This window comes from Anomaloglossus baeobatrachus, chromosome 3, assembly GCF_048569485.1.
Source record: "Anomaloglossus baeobatrachus isolate aAnoBae1 chromosome 3, aAnoBae1.hap1, whole genome shotgun sequence".
NCBI lineage: Eukaryota > Metazoa > Chordata > Amphibia > Anura > Aromobatidae > Anomaloglossus > Anomaloglossus baeobatrachus.
In genome coordinates, this window is record NC_134355.1 from 621,697,191 (window position 1) to 621,716,679 (window position 19,489).

At 45.1% G+C, this 19,489-nt stretch overlaps 1 protein-coding gene across 1 annotated transcript in view; it reads left to right on the forward strand.

The window, feature by feature from the left end:
* Nucleotides 1-19,489, forward strand: part of HPCAL1 (hippocalcin like 1) — a 263,671-nt gene that overhangs the window by 231,802 nt on the left and 12,380 nt on the right. Inside the window, exons 4-5 of the mRNA XM_075341108.1 lie at nt 13,962-14,367; nt 18,313-18,418. Coding sequence (XP_075197223.1) covers nt 13,990-14,367; nt 18,313-18,418 — 484 coding nt within the window. The 5' untranslated portion in view covers nt 13,962-13,989. The remainder of the gene's footprint in view (nt 1-13,961; nt 14,368-18,312; nt 18,419-19,489) is intronic.

A 19,489-nucleotide genomic window follows, 5' to 3' on the forward strand; every position in this document is an offset into this window, starting at 1 on the left:
GCGATCAAAACATTGATATAGCTAAAAACATCAGCTCAAGACGCAAAAAATAAGCTGTCACTGAGCCCCAGATCCCGAAAAATGAAAACGTTACGGGTCTCGTAAAAAGGCGCCAAAACGCAATTCCGTTTTTTGTTGGGGTTTTTTTGGGGTTTTTTTTTAGCAACATCTGAATTTTTTTTCCGCCACTTAGATAAAAGTAAAATTATACATGTTTGGTATCTACGAACTCGCACCAACCTGGGGAATTATATTACCAGGTGAGTTTTACCATATAGTGAACATGGTAAATAAATAAAAAAAAAAAAACAATCGTGGAATTGCACACACTTTTTTTGCAATTTCACCGCACTTGGAATTTTTTCCCGTTCTCCAGTACACTATGGGGCAGATTGAATGGTGTTGTTCAAAAGTACAACTCATCCTGCCCTCATGTGGCTATATTGGCAGGAAAATAAAAAAAGTATGGCTCTTGGAACAAGGGGAGAAAAAAACAGAAATTCGCCCGGGGATTAAGGGGTTAAGCTACTCCTATTATGACTGATGTGTCAAGTCCTCAGTACTGTAATCTTTTATATATACTGACCCGATACTGCCTGACCATTACATGACCCGATACTGCCTGAGCATTACATGACCCGATACTGCCTGACCATTACATGACCTGATACTGCCTGACCATTACATGATCCGATACTGCCTGAACATTACATGACCCGATACTGCCTGACTATTACATGACCCGATACTGCCTGACTATTACATGACCTGATACTGCCTGACCATTACATGATCCGATACTGCCTGAGCATTACATGACCCGATACTGCCTGACTATTACATGACCCGATACTGCCTGACTATTACATGACCCGATACTGCCTGACTATTACATGACCCGATACTGCCTGACTATTACATGACCCGATACTGCCTGAACATTACATGACCTGATGCTGCCTGACCATTACATGACACGATACTGCCTGAGCATTACATGACCCGATACTGCCTGACCATTACATGACCCGATACTGCCTGAGCATTACATGACCCTATACTGCCTGAGCATTACATAACCTGATACTGCCTGAGCATTACATGACCCGATACTGCCTGACCATTACATGATCCGATACTGCCTGAGCATTACATGACCCGATACTGCCTGACTATTACATGACCCGATACTGCCTGAGCATTACATGACCCGATACTGCCTGAACATTACATGACCTGATACTGCCTGACCATTACATGACCCGATACTGCCTGAGCATTACATGACCCTATACTGCCTGAGCATTACATAACCTGATACTGCCTGAGCATTACATGACCCGATACTGTCTGAACATTACATGACCTGACACTGCCTGAGCATTACATGACCCGATACTGCCTGAGCATTACATGACCCGATACTGCCTGAACATTACATGACCTGATACTGCCTGACCATTACATGACCCGATACTGCCTGAGCATTACATGACCCTATACTGCCTGAGCATTACATAACCTGATACTGCCTGAGCATTACATGACCCGATACTGTCTGAACATTACATGACCTGACACTGCCTGAACATTACATGACCTGATACTGCCTGACCATTACATGATCCGATACTGCCTGAGCATTACATGACCCGATACTGCCTGACTATTACATGACCCGATACTGCCTGAGCATTACATGACCTGATACTGCCTGACCATTACATGACCCGATACTGCCTGAGCATTACATGACCCTATACTGCCTGAGCATTACATGACCCGATACTGTCTGAACATTACATGACCTGATACTGCCTGATCATTACATGACCCGAAATAGCCAGAGCATTACATGACCCGATACTGCCTGAGCATTACATGACCCGATACTGCCTGAGCATTACATGACCCGATACTGCCTGAGCATTACATGACCCGATACTGCCTGAGCATTACATGACCCGATACTGCCTGAGCATTACATGACCCGATACTGCCTGAGCATTACATGACCCGATACTGCCTGAACATTACATGACCTGATACTGCCTGACCATTACATGACCCGATACTGCCTGAGCATTACATGACCCTATACTGCCTGAGCATTACATAACCTGATACTGCCTGAGCATTACATGACCCGATACTGTCTGAACATTACATGACCTGACACTGCCTGAGCATTACATGACCCGATACTGCCTGAACATTACATGACCTGATACTGCCTGACCATTACATGATCCGATACTGCCTGACCATTACATGACCCGATACTGCCTGAGCATTACATGACCCTATACTGCCTGAGCATTACATGACCCTATACTGCCTGAGCATTACATGACCCGATACTGTCTGAACATTACATGACCTGATACTGCCTGATCATTACATGACCCGAAATAGCCAGAGCATTACATGACCCGATACTGCCTGAGCATTACATGACCCGATACTGCCTGAGCATTACATGACCCGATACTGCCTGAGCATTACATGACCCGATACTGCCTGAGCATTACATGACCCGATACTGCCTGAGCATTACATGACCCGATACTACCTGAGCATTGCATGACCCGATACTGCCTGAACATTACATGACCCGCTACTGCCTGACCCCGTTACCAACCTCTGATCTTTCTGACTTTGCTCCAAACCCCCATCTGACCCTTCCTGATATCTTAGGCCCTGTGTCCACGCTGCGGATTTTGATGCGGATTTTGACGCAGATTTTCAGAAATCTTCATTCTCTATGTTCGTGACGTCAGCGGAAACCACCGTGGTCACCTCTGCGGAGGCTGAGAATGGCGACGGACACAACTTGCAGATTGTTAGCAACTACCTGCCTGTTGTTTTTTAAGCACAGTTTAAAAAAAAAAAAAAAAAAAGTCATGGTCCACCCCTTTAATGTTAATCAGGAAATAAGTCATTGGAGCAACTAGGAGGACCCATAGCCTAGTCAACACCCTCTCCTAACAATGGAAATGGGACCTTTATGTAATTTTTTACTTGTTGATTGTGTCCCTATCATAGGGATCTCACCTTTAGGCTATGTGCGCACTTTGCGTCGAGGTAGTTGCAGTTCTAAATGCATCCTTGGCAGAAATGTTTTTTGTCAAAATTGATTTTGACCACAAAAACGTTATAAATACGCTGGCGTTTTACCGCGTTTTATCCGCGTTTTTACTGCAATTTAGATCCTTTTTCACTGCTTAAAGTCAGATGCGTTTTGACTACAAATACACTGCTAAATAAAGTTTAAACATACAAACACTATGAAAAAAAAGGAAAAAAATGTATAACAAATATCAATATTAAAATCATATAAAAAATGGCTTATTAAAATGATAACTGTGTGCTAATATTTATGCATAAAATTACATTTTTTTTTTTCATACATTTAATTGTCGGACTATGTGTGTGTGTAAAGGGATATATCATGCCCTTAATATTTTGTCAAAAACGCATGCATTTATTTGGTCCAAAAAGCATGCTTTCTGCATCAAAAAAGCATGTAAAACGCTAGAATTTTGAAGAATGCGTTTTGCAACTTCTCATTGACTCCAATGTTAGCAAAACGCTGCCAAAATGGCAAAAACAATTGACATGCTGCTTCTTTAAACGCTGAGTTTTTGCCAAATTTTCTGTAACTGAAAACGCTGCTTTCTTAACAGCATTGTGCGCACAAGAAAACCCTATTTCCCATAGACTTTGCTTGAAAATCAAAACACATGCATTTTGTCATTAAAACGCAAAGTGCGCACATAGCCTAAGGCTATGTGTCCACGGGAGAAAGTACCTGCGGATTTTTCTGCATCAAAATCCGCAGCTTTCCCCCGGAATCCGCACCTTAGCATAGGTGCGGATTTGACGCGGATTTGACGCGGATTTCGTTGCGGATTTTGATGCGGATTTTGATGCGGATTTTGTCCATTGTACTCTATTGTGTTTCTGAATAAAGCTTAGTCTGTTTTGAAGGAAAAAAAAGGCTCTTTATGTAATTTCCTGTCCCAACCCTCCTTTCTTCTCCCATTTTGTAATAAAGGGGCAGAAATGTTTAAAGGGAACCTGTCGCCACTTTTTTTGTAAAAAGCTGCGGCCAACACCACTGTGCTCTTATATACAGCATTTTAACAGGCTGTATATAATAACCCAGTGGTGGTGGCCTCAGCTTACAGCCAAAAAATGTGGTGCCATGTTCCCTTTCACTGTTATTTTAAAAAAAAAAAAAATGTGCTCCGCTGTATTTTCACTGTCCAGCCCGATGCAAGCAAGCAACTGAGAGCTGTGCTTCTCAGCGGGATAAGGCTGAAGCATTCTCTGCCCCTCCCGCTGAGAAAAACAGTCCTCAGCTGCCCCTGAAAATGGCGGCTCCGTTGTGAAGCGCCATTCACAGGTGCTGTACCGAGGCTCATCCAGCTGCCCTGATGCATTGGCTGGCTGGGTAATATAACGGCGTTAATGCCAGTTTTCTGCAAACTGGCACTAAGCCCAAGGTTCATAATGTCATGCCTGTGTAGACACGGCCATTATGAACCTCCGTTTGGTACTAAATAAAAGAAAACACTTTTTGAAAAATTTTATTTGAAAGAAAAACACACACACATTCCTGATTGCCATCTTTATTACTCCCAAGCCTCAGAGGTTAATCCAGGACAATTGTAATCACTGGTTTGCTCTCTGCCGGCTGCTGTGAGCGGCAGAACTCACTGGCCGGGTCAGCTCAGTTCATAGCTGAGCCCGGGTCACAGCGTCAGCCGGTCACAGCAGCTGTCAGTGTATTAAATGCTGCACAGCTCTCTTCCGGCAGCTGGGAACGTCTGACGTCAGAGCCCTGGTCAGCTGACTTAATTCGCGAGCGCAGGCGGGTCAGCTGACTGCATACCGATCAGCTGATGTGCCGGGCTCCGATGTGCACTCATGTGACCCGGGCACGGACGTCAGCCGGTACCAGCAGCCGGAAGAGAGCTTTGCAGCATCTCGAACACTGACGGCTGCTGGGACCGGCTGACGTACGTGCCCGGGTCACATGAGTGCACATCGTCAGCTGACCCGCCTGCGCTCGCGAATTAAGTCAGCTGACCAGGGCTCTGATATCAGACGTTCCCAGCTGCCGGAAGAGAGCTGTGCAGCATTTAATAATACACTGACGGCTGCTGTCACCGGCTGACGTCAGTGCCCGGGTCAGCCGGGTGCACATCGGAGCCCGGCTCGGAGTTGTCATGGATTATCGTCGGGGGATTCAGGGAGTAATAAAGATGGGAATCAGGGATGTGTGTGTGTTTTTCTTTCAAATAAAATTTTTAAAAAAAGTGTTTTCTTTTCTTTAGTACCAAACGGAGGTTCATAATGGCCGTGTCTACACAGGCATGACATTATGAACCTCGGGCTTAGTGCCAGTTTGCAGAAAACTGGCATTAACCCCGTAATTACCCAGCCAGCGAATGCATCAGGGCAGCTGGATGAGCCTCGGTACAGCACCTGTGAATGGCGCTTCACAACGGAGCCGCCATTTTCAGGGGCAGCTGAGGACTGTTTTTCTCAGCGGGAGGGGCAGAGAATGCTTCAGCCTTATCCCGCTGAGAAGCACAGCCCTCAGTTGCTTGCTTGCATCGGGCTGGACAGTGAAAATACAGCGGAGCACATTTTTTTTTTTTTAAAAAAGAATTGTGAAAAAAGACCTGGGATCCTGTTTTGCCAGCTAAAAGCAAGCAGCCTGTAACTAGCTGCTTTTAGCTGGCAATCCAGAATCCGGACACAACACGACTACACTGCCACTACTCTACACTACAAAATGGTGAAACTTCCTCTTCCTGAACTATCCTACATCACTTCCTGCGGATTTGTTTGCGAGATCCGCACCAAATCCGCAGGAAAACGAGCCTGTGGGAACAGACCTGCGGATTTCTTGCGGATTTTACACCTTGCATTGACTTGCATGGGAAAAATCCGCAACAAAATCCGCAACAATAATTGACATGCTGCAGATTTTTCCGGATCAAAATCCGCGGCAAATCCGCCGCGGAAAAATCCGCAGCATGGGCACAGCATTTCCAAAATGCCATTGAAATGGCTTGGAAGTGCCGCTGCTGCAGATTTTCGGCAAATCCGCGGTAAATCTGCGGCAAAATCCGCGGTAAATCCGCAGCGTGGGCACATAGCCTAATACTTCTATTGCTACAAAACGTCTTCGGGGGGAGGGGGGGTTTACCAAAGCTCGGTGAACAAATTGTGCATTTGTCTTGAACTAGGTCCGCTCAGTCAATCAATCAGCTTCAGACTGGAAACCTAAAGCCATCTCCATCTAAATATAGCGGATACAACCTCGAGACTGCACATGTACGGGATCTCGGTGCATTTGCATATACACAGCTGGCTTCATTTAATTAATTAATGGCCACAGAGGATCTAATTTCCCCCGTTCTGTTTTCTATTTTATTGACTAGCAGCTGTGTATTTCTGCATTAAGCAGTGTTTTGCAGCCGCAGAACAGGATGTGTATTTGGCAGGATTTTACCACTAGAAATTGAAAAGCAACAGGATTTGTACACACCGCGGTGTCTGAACAAATGGACAAGAAATCCTAAACGAGGCCACTAATGTGATGGAGCGAGATAGCGCAACGCAAGTAAGACAAGGATGAAATTGACTCCCCAATGCATTTTTTGATAGACAGATCCATTACTGATCCACGTAGTACCAAGCCTCAATATAGCACACCTTTACGACAAGAATATTTTCCCGCCATACATCTATTCTACTAAGTTTCATTTTATTTATTTGAGAACTACATGTAGTTTATTAATAATTAGCTGTAATACCCGGCGGTGCTCGGGATAGTGACTAAGTGGCTCTCTGTTTCTCCACCTCTCTCCCTCTCTGTCTCTGTCTGTCTCTCTGTGTGTCTCTATGTCTCAGTCTCTCTCCTTGTCTGCCTGTCTCTCTCTGTCTTTGTCTCTGTCTCTGTCTCTCTCTCCCTCTCTGTCTCTGCCTGTCTCTCTGTCTCTGTCTCAGGGTCTGCCTCTTTCTGTCTCTCTGTCTCCCGGTTTGCCTCTTTCTGTCTCTCTGTCTCTGTCTCCCGGTTTGCCTCTTTCTGTCTCTCTGTCTCTGTCTCCCGGTCTGCCTCTTTCTGTCTCTCTCTGTCTGTCTTTGTCTGTCTCTCTGCTTCTCTCTGTGTCTGTCTCTTTCTATCTCTCTATCTGTCTCTGTTTGTCTGTTAGTCTCTCTTTCTCTGTGTCTCTCTCTTTCTCACTCCCTGTTTCTCTGTCTGCCTCTGTGTGTCTGTTTGTCTCTCTCTCTCTCTATCTCTATGTCTCTGTCTCCATATGCATGTTTTCCTGTCTGTCTCTCTCTGTCTGTCTCTCTCCGTCTCTCCCTGAAATCATATTAACTGACACATAAGCTTCTTATACTAAAAATGTCCTTCGTTGCCTATAGCAACCAGAGTTCCTATTAATGACCTGTAGCAAAATAGAAGCAGAACTGTGAGTGTTTCTCTTTCTGTGTCTCTCTCTGTGTCCATAATAGGAGTCTATAATAACAGATGCGTTCCCAGCTCCGTTGACCTTAATGTCAGCAGGTTTTTTGGCGAATAACTGTAAAGTGCAGGGTTAAATTTTCCCCTCATAACATAGTTTATGACATTCCCTGAGTCACATGAGGCGTCTGTGCAAAATTTCGTGATTGTAAAAGTGACGGTGCGGATTCCTTTAGCGTGTGGCGCCCCTGGGCATCAGGCACCACAGGGTATTACACCACTTTTAAGGGGTAATATCCATTACGGGTTAGGAGGAGTTTAACTGCTGGTGCCTTCACAAAACCACACACATACAACAGTAAGGTGCTTTCCCACAGGGGGTTGGACTAGGGTAGACAAGGTGGTTAGCCCTAGGACAACCACTGGGGCGGGCACCACTTGGGGTAAGAAGTAGGGTCAACCATCACAATAGAGCAGACTTTCCCAGGCACAGCTTGGGATAACATCTGACACAGACAACAGGAGTTGAGCGTTCCTCTCTCTTCGTGGGCCTGTTTGCTTGGAGCTGGAACCTCGGCCCGGGATCCGGATAGCAACCGAGGGACACTTCACTAGAAAGACTTTCACAGGCACCGGTGGTGACCGCAGACTATCTGGGATCAGCTGGAGCCCATCGTGGCAGAGACCAGTGCAGCGCCAACCGGGACTACCACCACCCCCGTCCATCCTCCATCATACTCCCCAAGGTAACCCCGCTCCGCCTGTGTGGAGCGACACCATCCCAGCTGCGAACTTCACCATCAGCCCCGGAGAGCAGCATCTGCAGCGGCGGCCCATCCCTTGCCATGGACCACAGGTGGTGTCACTATCTAAAAAGACTTTCCTAACCGTCACTACCACCCCCATTCTCCATCCTTCCTCCCGTCCACCACCTTCCCTCCCTCATGTACATCTCGGGGTCACGAAACCAGGTCAGGCCAGCCTGTGACGACACAGAGGATCTGCACCCCCGGCCCGGCGATTTGTCGGGTGAAAACCCCTCGACCCTGGGGTGTTACATACACATACATACTGTACATACATACACTCAGCTTTTTATATTAGATAAAAGGTTAAAATCCAAGTCACTGGGGAATCTGATGGAGGAATGAATATGCCCCATTAGAGGCACTAAAGTAGTTCTCTTGTCTCAACATGGTCAGTTTCTCATCTGGTCATCATATTGGGTGGTTGGAATATGGTGATTGATTGCCAGAGAAATTGGTGTCACATAATAACATTATTTTTTAAAATAAAGTACATTAAGAGAGAAGTATCAAACCCAGTGCAAGAATATTTAGAGTAGTTGTCTGTGCCAACCAGAATCCATCTCTTATTTTTTAAAAATGAAAGCAATGACCTGATTTACTCCACTTTTTCTTTGCATGAGGTTCCATACATCAACTCCATTGTTCTTTTTTTGCATTGTGTCTAAAAATATTTGTGCATGCCCTTATTATCTCCCTTCTAGACTACTGCAACATCCTTCTGTGGCCTGCCATCTTTCACTCTTGCACCACTACAATTCATTCTTGAAGTGAATCAACCACCAGGTTTTTGCCCTATAAATTAGAAGTAGTTCCATAATGGCGCTAGGATACTGATTAAAATGATACCTTTATTTGAGTAATCCGAAGCTTTATTTCAACAATGATTACTCTCATTGTCTCATTGAAACCATCAGAAATTACTTGGTACAGTGGTGTGAGCATCAAGTTGGGACTTTGTGGGTCGGGTCCTCTGTGATGATTCCTCCTCCTGCCTTGTCTCCTTTTCTTCATTTAAATTTTGCGCCGCTACCCGCCATTACCGCTGTTGGCAATGTGTGCGCATTGCTGTTCTGACATTGTATTCATTAAAATGGCGCTGGAATAAACACATGCATGTACAGCGATCTCCAGCACCATTTCACTAAGGACACTATAGAGATGACTATGAGCGCTGGTGGCGCATGCGCTGATGAAGACAAAATTTAAATCTGCGCATAGGCTTCCTCCTTCCTTGCCTACTTTTCTTCAGTTACATTTTGTGCCTCTGTCGCCATTACCGCTGTTGGCGGCTCATGTGCATTGCAATTCTGATGTTGTCTTCAATAATTTGGCACCGGAATCAGCGCATGCATATACCACGATCTCCGGGGCCATTTTACTTGAGACACTTTGGAGACAAATATGAGCTGTAGTGGTTTAGACATTAATGGCTGAGTGTTGAATTATTTAGAGGACAACAATTTTACACTGTTAGGCCTTGTGCGCCCGCTGCCTTTTTTTTCTGTGTTTTTCTGCATTTTTTGGGTGCAGTTTTGGTCCGAAAACTGCATGCATTTCCTTCCCCAGCAAAGTCTATGAGATTTCATTTTTGCTGTGTGCACGTTGCAGTTTTTTTTGGCTGCATCTTTGTGGTGACCACAAAGATACAGCATGTCAATTATTTTTGTGTTTTGTTCCTGCTTTTCGAAGGACTGACAGATCAATCCCCCTCTCACTCGGGGTCAGCGGGGGATTGATCCCTGGTATCTGGCCAGATGCCGGGGACCAGAATCCGGTCCAAAGGCATAGGAGCAAGCGCTTCATAACTCACCGATCACCGGGGTGGCTGTCACACTGCTCCCGTTGCCTCTCATTCTTTTTCCCAGGCCACTGATTAGCCACATATATAGTCATTGCTTCTCCCGACCACTGGTGGCTGTGATTGGTTGCAGTCAGACGAGCCCCCAACCTGAAAGACGGTGACGTCATTCGGGTGATATGCGGTCATAGCTGGAGTTCTCTATCTGTGACCGGAAAGCACCTGAGTGATGTCACCGCTGTTCGCGCGGCTCACTTCAGTCACTCGGGTGATTTGCTGTCACAGGTGGAGGACTCCAGCTGTGGCTGCAGGTAACCTAAGTGTGTCATTGCTGACCGTGCGGCTCACTTCAGTTGTTGCATGGAGCTCACAGTGGGCAGTCATGTTCTATGGCACTCGTTGTGAGCTTCAGATGTAGCATTTTTGCCGCAAGTGTAGTCACCACAAAGATGGAATGTGTACACATACAGCCTTATACAATCTGTACACTGACTACTGTACATTGTATCAAAGTGTCATATCTTCAGTGTTGTATAAAATGTATACAAAAATGGGTGTACTCACTTTTATGATATACTGTATGTGTTGCACTTTGCCACTTTAAAAGGAAATTATCATACCCCACACCATTAAGGTGGCTTTACACGCTACGACATCGTTAAAGCGATGTCGTTGGGGTCACGGATTTTGTGACGCACATCCTGCCGCGTTAGCGATGTCGTGTGTGACACCTATGAGCAATTTTGAATCGTTGCAAAAACGTTCAAAATCGCTAATCGGTGACATCCCCCCAATCTCAATTATCGTTGCTGCTGCAGTAACAATGTTGTTCATCCTTCCTGCCACAGCACACATTGCTATGTGTGACCCCGCAGGAATGAGGAACCTCACTTTACCTGTGTCCCGCCAGCAATGAGGAAGGAAGGAGGTGGGCGGGATGTTCGTCCCGCTCATCTCCGCCCCTCCGCTTTGATTGGGCGGCTGCTTAGTGACGTCGCTGTGACGCCGAACGAACCACCCCCTTAGAAAGGAGGCGGATCGCCGGTCACAGCGACAACGCTATGCAGGTAAGTAGTGTGACGGGTCTGCGCGATGTTGTGCGTCACGGGCAGCGATATGCCCGTGCTGCGCAAACGATGAGGGCGGGTACATACGCTAGCGATATCGGTAACGATATCGCAGTGTGTAAAGTACCCCTTAGTGATAATGTGACTAGTAGACTCCCTGTAAATATTCAGTAACCTTCTAAGTCTTGAGTAATGCAGTAACTAAAAAACAGAGAGGGGAGAAGAGGGGGATGGAGCTTCAGAGCCTTACATGATTTAGCAAATATAAATGGAACCTTTTATGTCACTTATTGTTTTCATGATGGTAATTGTACAGTATAAATAGGTTTTTTACATAATGCGAGTCAATGATATAAGTTAATAATCCGCACACCTCTGACACTCACTGTCTGTTTGACTTTCCAAATGTGAATCCTGAAACTAAGAAGTTGGAAAAATGCTGTTAACAGAACTTTGATAAAAGCAATTTGCTTGCCATCTTGATAGCAAGTCTCCTTGTAATAATCTGCAGGTTTAATCTTGAACTTTTCTTCATCTATTGTGGTGTTTGGTGGAGGTAGGATAATTCCATAAGGAGCTTATAAGTTTTGCTGAATTTTCTGCACATTGTGAAAAATAACGGCCCACTGGATGAGGAGATCTTGAATACCGCAACGCATGTGGCAGAGAATTCTATTTTCTAATGATGTTTCTTTTGCTAAAGAGAATCTGTCTCCAGGTTTGTGCTGTGAGAGCTGTACAATGTAGGCACAGAGAGCCTGATTCCAAGGATGTGTCACTTAGTAGGCTATGTGCTGTTGTTTTGTTACAATTAGGGTCGATCGAATACCTCAAATATTCGGCAACGGCCATATTCGCCGAATAGGTTGCCACTATTCGACTATTTGCGAATATTCGATACGCAATGTAAGTCTATGAGATACCTGAATAGTTGCCAAATAGCAACTATTCGGGCTTCCCATAGACTTAAATTGCACATTGAATATTCGCATCGCGGCGACCTATTCGGATATTCGTGAAGCCGAATATTGCCGAATATTTGTGATATTCCATCATCCCTAGTTACAATCAGTGTTTTATCTACAAGAGATTATCACTGCCTGACTACATGTGCAAGGGAGTCAATATATTGTATATTAGAGATCACCTTGTTGTTGGTTACTGGGCTCTTATGCAATGGCCAATACATGAGCTAAGTATCTCTTTTTTCAAATATTCCTATGGCAGTAATGCAATACCAGCGTTCCCTTATTCATTATTAACATTTTAGAGTGCAGCTGTATGTATTTTGTAGTTACATGTGCAAGGCAGTCAGGCTAACCTGTGAAATCCCGCCCTCATGATTGGTGTCTTGCTGACCATTCACAGTGTACCAAAGAAGCTGACAGTTAGTGGTGTGGGCGGGGTTATACACTGCTGAATTCTGAGCACTGCTATATCTACAATTGAGAAAAACAGGGATATTATCAAAACTTCACTAAGAAGCCCAGCAAGTGATACATCACTGGAATAAGGGTATTTCTCCATACATCATGCATGTTTCAGATTGCTTAGCAAAAACCTGCTAACCGATTTCCTTGAAAGGGGTTGTCTAAATAAAGGGGCACCAGGCTGCGCCCATCCAGTCGGATTCTGGCCAGGAGTGAGCATATCACATACTCGCAGTCACGTGAGTGCCGTTCCAACCCTTGAAACTGGTGAATCCTCACAGCCTCCTTCGCAGAGGTAGGGAATCTGAACAGTAAATGTAAAGGTTGCATAATACATTGGACAAGGATTATGTATAGAAGATATTTGCTTACACCTACTGGGCGCATGAGTTCTTATTCTACCGTTCCGCCAGGTTATCGGGGCTTGGACATGGAAGTTATAATTTCTTCTATTATTTGAGCACATTTTTCTCATATTTTCAGGCTCCGGACCAATGGCCGATCACTGGAGGTCTTTCCTATGACCACCAGATTAGAGTGAAATTGCTAAACGTCTTTCTCCTATAATAGCAATGCAAAAAAAAAGAAATCAGATGGCACTCATTGTTTCTGTGGACGATGCTAGTCCTCCTGTCACAGGTCTGTCATGGGTGACACAGTCATGTGGTTTCAGGCCATAGCAGGTCACAGTGTTTGGCTGTAAAATATGCTACCTGACTTTCTATTGTTCCTGCTGTCAGTATTCATTGGTATAGGTAGCCTTCCTGCTGGACTCATATGTCCCCCTTTTGGACCCAGCAGTAGCTCGCCTTCCACCCAGCTCCTGATCATCTGCATTATTTTGGTGCTTATATACCACTTTCTTCCTTTGGGCTAGTGCTGGTGATATTCTTCAGTTTATTCAAGCCCTGGGTGCAAGCAGGTGGCTTGTACTCTTCTGTGGTATCATTGCTAAACTTCAACTTGAGTCATGTGTAGATAAGTAGTTCATGCATTTTCCCCTCTGTGTGTTCTTCTTGTGTCATCCATAGTGGTTAGTGGGATTGACAAAGAGCTCATCCCATCCATTCCCTATTTAGGGCCCAGCACTACAGATGCCTAGGGTCAGGTATCCGACTTGGCGCATAGAAGCGGAATCTATCTAGGGTGGTGAGGGACCCCAAGGACCAGCAGTAGGCTTGGTCAGGGGTCACCATCTTCCATTTCCATATACACAAGGTTTACGTCCCCTTCTCTTTCGCCATGCGATTGGTACGTCCTCGTTCCTAACGTGACACCTCCATAGCTGTATGCGGTACCTTTGTTTTTCTTATTGACAATGAGGAAATCTACATTCCAACCTCACTATCTCCACAATGTATTTTTCAGATCTGGTATATAAAGAAGACGTTACAGAATGGGGAAACAGAACAGTAAATTGCGACCTGAAGTTCTACAGGACCTGAGGGAAAATACAGAATTCACGGACCACGAGCTGCAGGAGTGGTACAAAGGTTTCCTGAAGGATTGTCCAACCGGACATTTAACGGTAGACGAGTTCAAAAAGATCTACGCAAACTTTTTTCCTTACGGAGACGCCTCAAAGTTTGCAGAGCACGTGTTCCGTACGTTTGACACAAATGGCGATGGGACGATTGACTTCCGGGAGTTTATAATTGCACTAAGCGTGACGTCACGGGGGAAACTGGAACAGAAGCTGAAATGGGCGTTTAGTATGTACGACCTGGATGGAAATGGCTACATAAGTCGTGGAGAGATGTTGGAAATTGTCCAGGTAAGATTTGGCTAATGCTGCAAGACCTTATATTCAGAACTTCATATTGTTTTGTATCCAGCTGGGAGGAAGCTTGCTGCAGCAGAAACCTTTATCAATTGCTAAGTCTTGCAAAAAGTCATGAAAAGTAATTAGTCACCCAGCTAATGCAGAAGAAAATGATCATATAATTCTACTGAAATAGCCACGTTCAAGTTCCTGGCAAGGTAAAAAGAGGGAAATTGCAGTATATGGTGCCTTCCACACCCCTCTACAAGTGGTTACTTCAGAGGCAACTAAAATCTGGAAAGCCTTCAATTACTGGACTCAGCCTGGTAATGGTTGCTTTGCCTAATTATATACTAGTTATACTGTTCTCCCATAAATTTTGGAGATTACATCAGAAATTATATATGAGATCAACCCCCCCCCCCCAAACCACATTTAATGACGTGCAGGTTCTTTAAATATAAATCCATCGACACATTTATATCTTCTATCTGTTGCTGCATTCTCGAAAATTCAAAGTTTTAATTCACAGGTAAAGTTTTAAGTCGGTAGGTGAACTTTCCAGTCCTCTGCCTCCCGATATTGTTTTCTTACCCAGGACCAGCCTCTTTAGCTTGATTAATACATCCCTGTCTGATTTCCTTGTCACAAAGACACAACACTGAAGACCCCGTCACACTCAGAGATAAATCTTCAGCAGATCTGTGGATGCAGTGAAATCATGGACATATTGTTCCATTTGTACACAGCCACAAACCTGGCACTGATTGTCCACAATTTCACTGCAACCACAGATCTGCCACAGATTTATCTCTGTGTGTGACAGGGCCTTTACAACCTCATTTCTACGAGTTAAAACTCTGAGTTCTGGGGAATGTAGCAACAGATATAAGATATAAAGGTGTCAATGGATTTACATTACTTAATGACAGATTCCATTTAAAGATGACCTGTTGTATCTCATTAATGTATTCTTGCAGAGGATAACAATTCAGTGACTTCTTTATTGGCACTATATGCTGTACCGACCCCTCTGCCACTCCTTCTAGAGATGAAGGAATAAGTTGGCAATTAACTAAAACAAATATCTCAGGACTGAGAGCTGTCACAATTTCAAGATGATGAATTGTCTCATTTTCTGTTCCTAGTATTCAGATAAAGGGGATAAATGCAATACCAGTGTCGCGGGCGGAGGAGGGGACGCTGCGCTCTCCCACGGCTCGGGTCCGGCTGCCGCTGCTGCCGCGGCCTCTGCTGCTCGGTGGCTCAAGCGATGGGCCGGATCCCGGGGACTCGAGCGGCGCTCCTCGCCCATGAGTGAAAAGGGGGTTTGGTTTTGGGGATTCATTGTCCGTGACGCCACCCACGGTTGTGGTGATTGTGTGGACACCACTGCTGCTCTGTATGGGGATCCCGGGAGCGGTGACAGGGAGCAGCAGAGTTGTTAGTTCTCCCCTCCGTGGGTAGGGGTGGGTTGTCCCGGGGACCAGTGATGGGGTAGGGATGGATGAGAGATGGTAGGCCAGGTGCGGGGCCCGGTGAGGTGCAGGGTCACTGGGGGCAGCGCTGTGCCTCACGCCACGGTGTTACTCACTCAGCCTGAGACGGTGACACAGTTCTCGGTAAAACACACGGCTGGAAAGACGGTTCCCACGGACGGCTGCTGTTGCTTTTCCCCGGTAGTTAACGGTGACTGTCTCTTTCCCTGCACCTTGTGTAATGTTGGTAGCGATGGGTTCCCACCGGTAACCCGCTCCCCGACTTGGATATGGGCCGGAGGAGCCCCTCTTTGCCCGCAGGCGCTGGCCCTGAGAAACTGGTGCCTTGGCGGTGGCGGTGTCTCTCTCATGCGGTTGGACTGTTGCCTTCAATCGGGACTTAGTTGTTTGGAGACCCGGAGGTCCCCTTCACTGACGGATTTGGTAAATTCACGGCGACTCCTAGCCTTGCCGGGATCCGAAAGGCCCCTGCCAATGGTGCTGGCTTCTCCTTGTGTACCGGTCCGGTACTGCCGGGCCACCACCCGTCCACGGTCCTTACGGCACCTCTGATAGGCCACTCCTGCAGACGGTCACCGCCGTCTGCTAACCTTGCTGTCTCAGTCCGGGGCACACACCCGGACCAACGTCAGGCTTTCAAACTGTCACTTTTTCTCTTTCACTACTTTCCCTCCTTCTACTTCAAACTCCAAACCTAATCTTTCTCCTTTCCAAACTGTTCTGCCTGGTTTTCCCGCCTCCAGGACTGTGAACTCCTTGGTGGGCGGAGCCAACCGCCTGGCCCACCCCCTGGTTAATCTCATTAAGAAAAGATAATAAACCTGGTACAAATAGCCAGAATGGGTACATTACAGGATAAATATTCCCATTCTGACCTTTCTGCACAAATTATACCCATCAGATAACATATTAGATTAAAGGGGTTGTCCACTTTTACACTGATGGACTATCCTTAGGATAGGTCATCAATGTCAGATCGGCAGGGGTCTGACATCCCACACCCCCGCCAATCAGCTGTTCTTGGTGCTGGCGGTGGCCAGAAATGCTCAGTTCCGGAGCTGCTCTGTCTTCTGATAGTTGCCACGACCGGGTACTGCACATCCTTCTCCTATTTAGATCAATAGGAGGCAGATGTGCATTACCCGCTATCAGAAGACTGAGAAGCTCCGGAACTGAGCATTTCCAGTAGCCATCGCTGGCGGGGTCCCGAGTGTCAGACCCCGGCTGATCAGACAATGATGACCTATCCTATGAACCTATGAATAGGCCATCAATGTTACAGTAGTGGACAACCTCTATAATACCATATAATGCAGTGTGGGTAGATTAGGAGGTTGAGCAGCAGTTTAGCAGCAGCTGGAAAACATACTGGGAAAGCTACCAGGTCAAGATGGTTCTTCAAGCTCCTCCATGGCTAAGAACGGCACACATATTATATTGATGTGTTTTGAGCCTTATCTGTCCTGATTTATGGGATGCTTTTAGAAAATTTGTGTAATGCGTTCGGAAAATAGTAAATATTCTGTACCACAGACTACGAGTATTAATAGGTGTCCACGTGTCAACTGCATCTACTGAAGTTGTGGATGAACTTCCTTCAGCATTCGTTGTCTTGTGCTGCCACCTAGCATCTTACTACGGGCATCAAATAGATGTGAAACTTGATGTTGCAAAGAAATGCGAAAACAACCGGAGCTTCTAGGCGTAATGTTAAAAAGTTCCAAAAATTGAACCCTGTGATCCAGGGTGATCTCAGCCCCGTATTTACAAACATGTTAAATATAGGAACCCCCATACAGCAGTACAAAAAGTCATGCTAGGCGTAGCTAAGCCCAAGCTGGTCATTAGACCATTGCACAGACTCAAAATAACATGTGAAAAATCGGAGAACAAGAGTCATAAAGTGCCAAAAATAGAATGATTTTATTATAGTAATTATGTGCAACCAGCAAAAAAGGGGATAAAAAATACAAAGGGATGTGATACGCATAACAGGACAGCAATAAGAGTCAAAAGAATTTTTCAGAATATGACCAATCTACATATACACATCATGAAGGTAAGGTATCGGGGCAATTTTCAAAGAAATATACAGAAAGTGCAAGTGCATATAATAAATACATATAAATAAGCCCCCCTAACCCTCTTGTATCAAAAAAATCAGGTCAAATAACATGATGACAGAAAAGTAATGTTGTAAAGTGGCCAGTGCATCTAAAGTGCCCAGTGCAAAATCCTGAATGCATATGGAAAGAGCTCCCCAATACCCCACCAACGTACGTTTCGCCTCTTTGGGATCAAGTATTTACAAACATTCCTACCGTAGAAGCTTGGGAAAAAGCGCAAGGTGATGAATTGTTCAAAAATTGAGTTCCGGAAAAAAGAAGGGATAGAAAATGATTATGGTCCATAATTGCAGAGGAGGAAATAAAATCTAAGGATTATCTCTCTTTTTTAGGCAATCTACAAGATGGTATCATCTGTGATGAAAATGCCAGAAGATGAGTCTACACCGGAGAAGAGGACAGATAAGATTTTCAAGCAGATGGACACAAATAATGATGGTAGGATGTGCATCTTCATTTTGTGATTTATTTAAAGAGAACGCTCTACATCCCATCATGGTCACCTCCAGTTGACCAATATTTGTTGGGTTTATTTTTTGTAGTTCTCACCTTGGTATGATTTTATTAGTATCATAAATTAATATTAGGAGTCATCCTTTGGAATAAAATAATACTAAGCAGTTTGTGAGAGAAAAGGAGAACTTGTCCTGTTCAGCTTCTTCTCTAGTACACATCAAGGCAGTACAGAAAAAATAATTAAAGGGTTGTCCACTACTTTTACATTGATGGCCTATCCTTAGGATAGGTCATCAATTTCCACTAAATTAAATACTAAACCGCTCTGGTTTTCCAGGACGGCTGGGACTCAAACTTGTGAACACATTGTCCATAGGCAGCAGCTCTACCACTGAGCTAGTGCCTCTCATATAGGTCATCAGTTTCAGATCAGATCCGACACCCCGCACCCCCACCGATCAGCTGTTCTCAGTGCCTGCTGTGGCAGCACGTAGCTGGAAATGCTCAGTTCCAGAGCTGCTCTGTCTTATCATAGTGGCCGCGGCCGGGTACTGCACATCCGCCTCTTATTGATCTGTACTGAGAACAGCTGATCGGATGGAGGGTGTTGGACCCCGGCCAATCTGACATTGATCACCTATCCTAAGGAAGGACCATCAATGTAAAAGTAGAGGACAACCTCTTTAACCTTAATGGCCAAAAAGTCTTTTAGTCTAAGGCAAAGGTTTAGAAAGGGAGGCATGGCTTCAATCCTGATGCATCTATTCTTCTGTGAAATATCATTCTTGCTAAATACTGGTTATTTAAAAAGTTTTATAAAAATAATTGTCCTGTATTTTTAAAAAAATAAATAAAGGGTCCCTGGAAGTTACAGTAATCACAGAGTGTCCTGCTAATATATAGCCTGAGTTAATGGAAAAGAAAAGAGTGGCAACAAAAACTATTTTTACTCTAGGGGACCCGACACTTATCCACATTACCGTCCATCCTTTAAGGATAACTTTAAGGATTATTTTTTACCTTCAGGTATTGCACAGTTATGAATTTATGTAC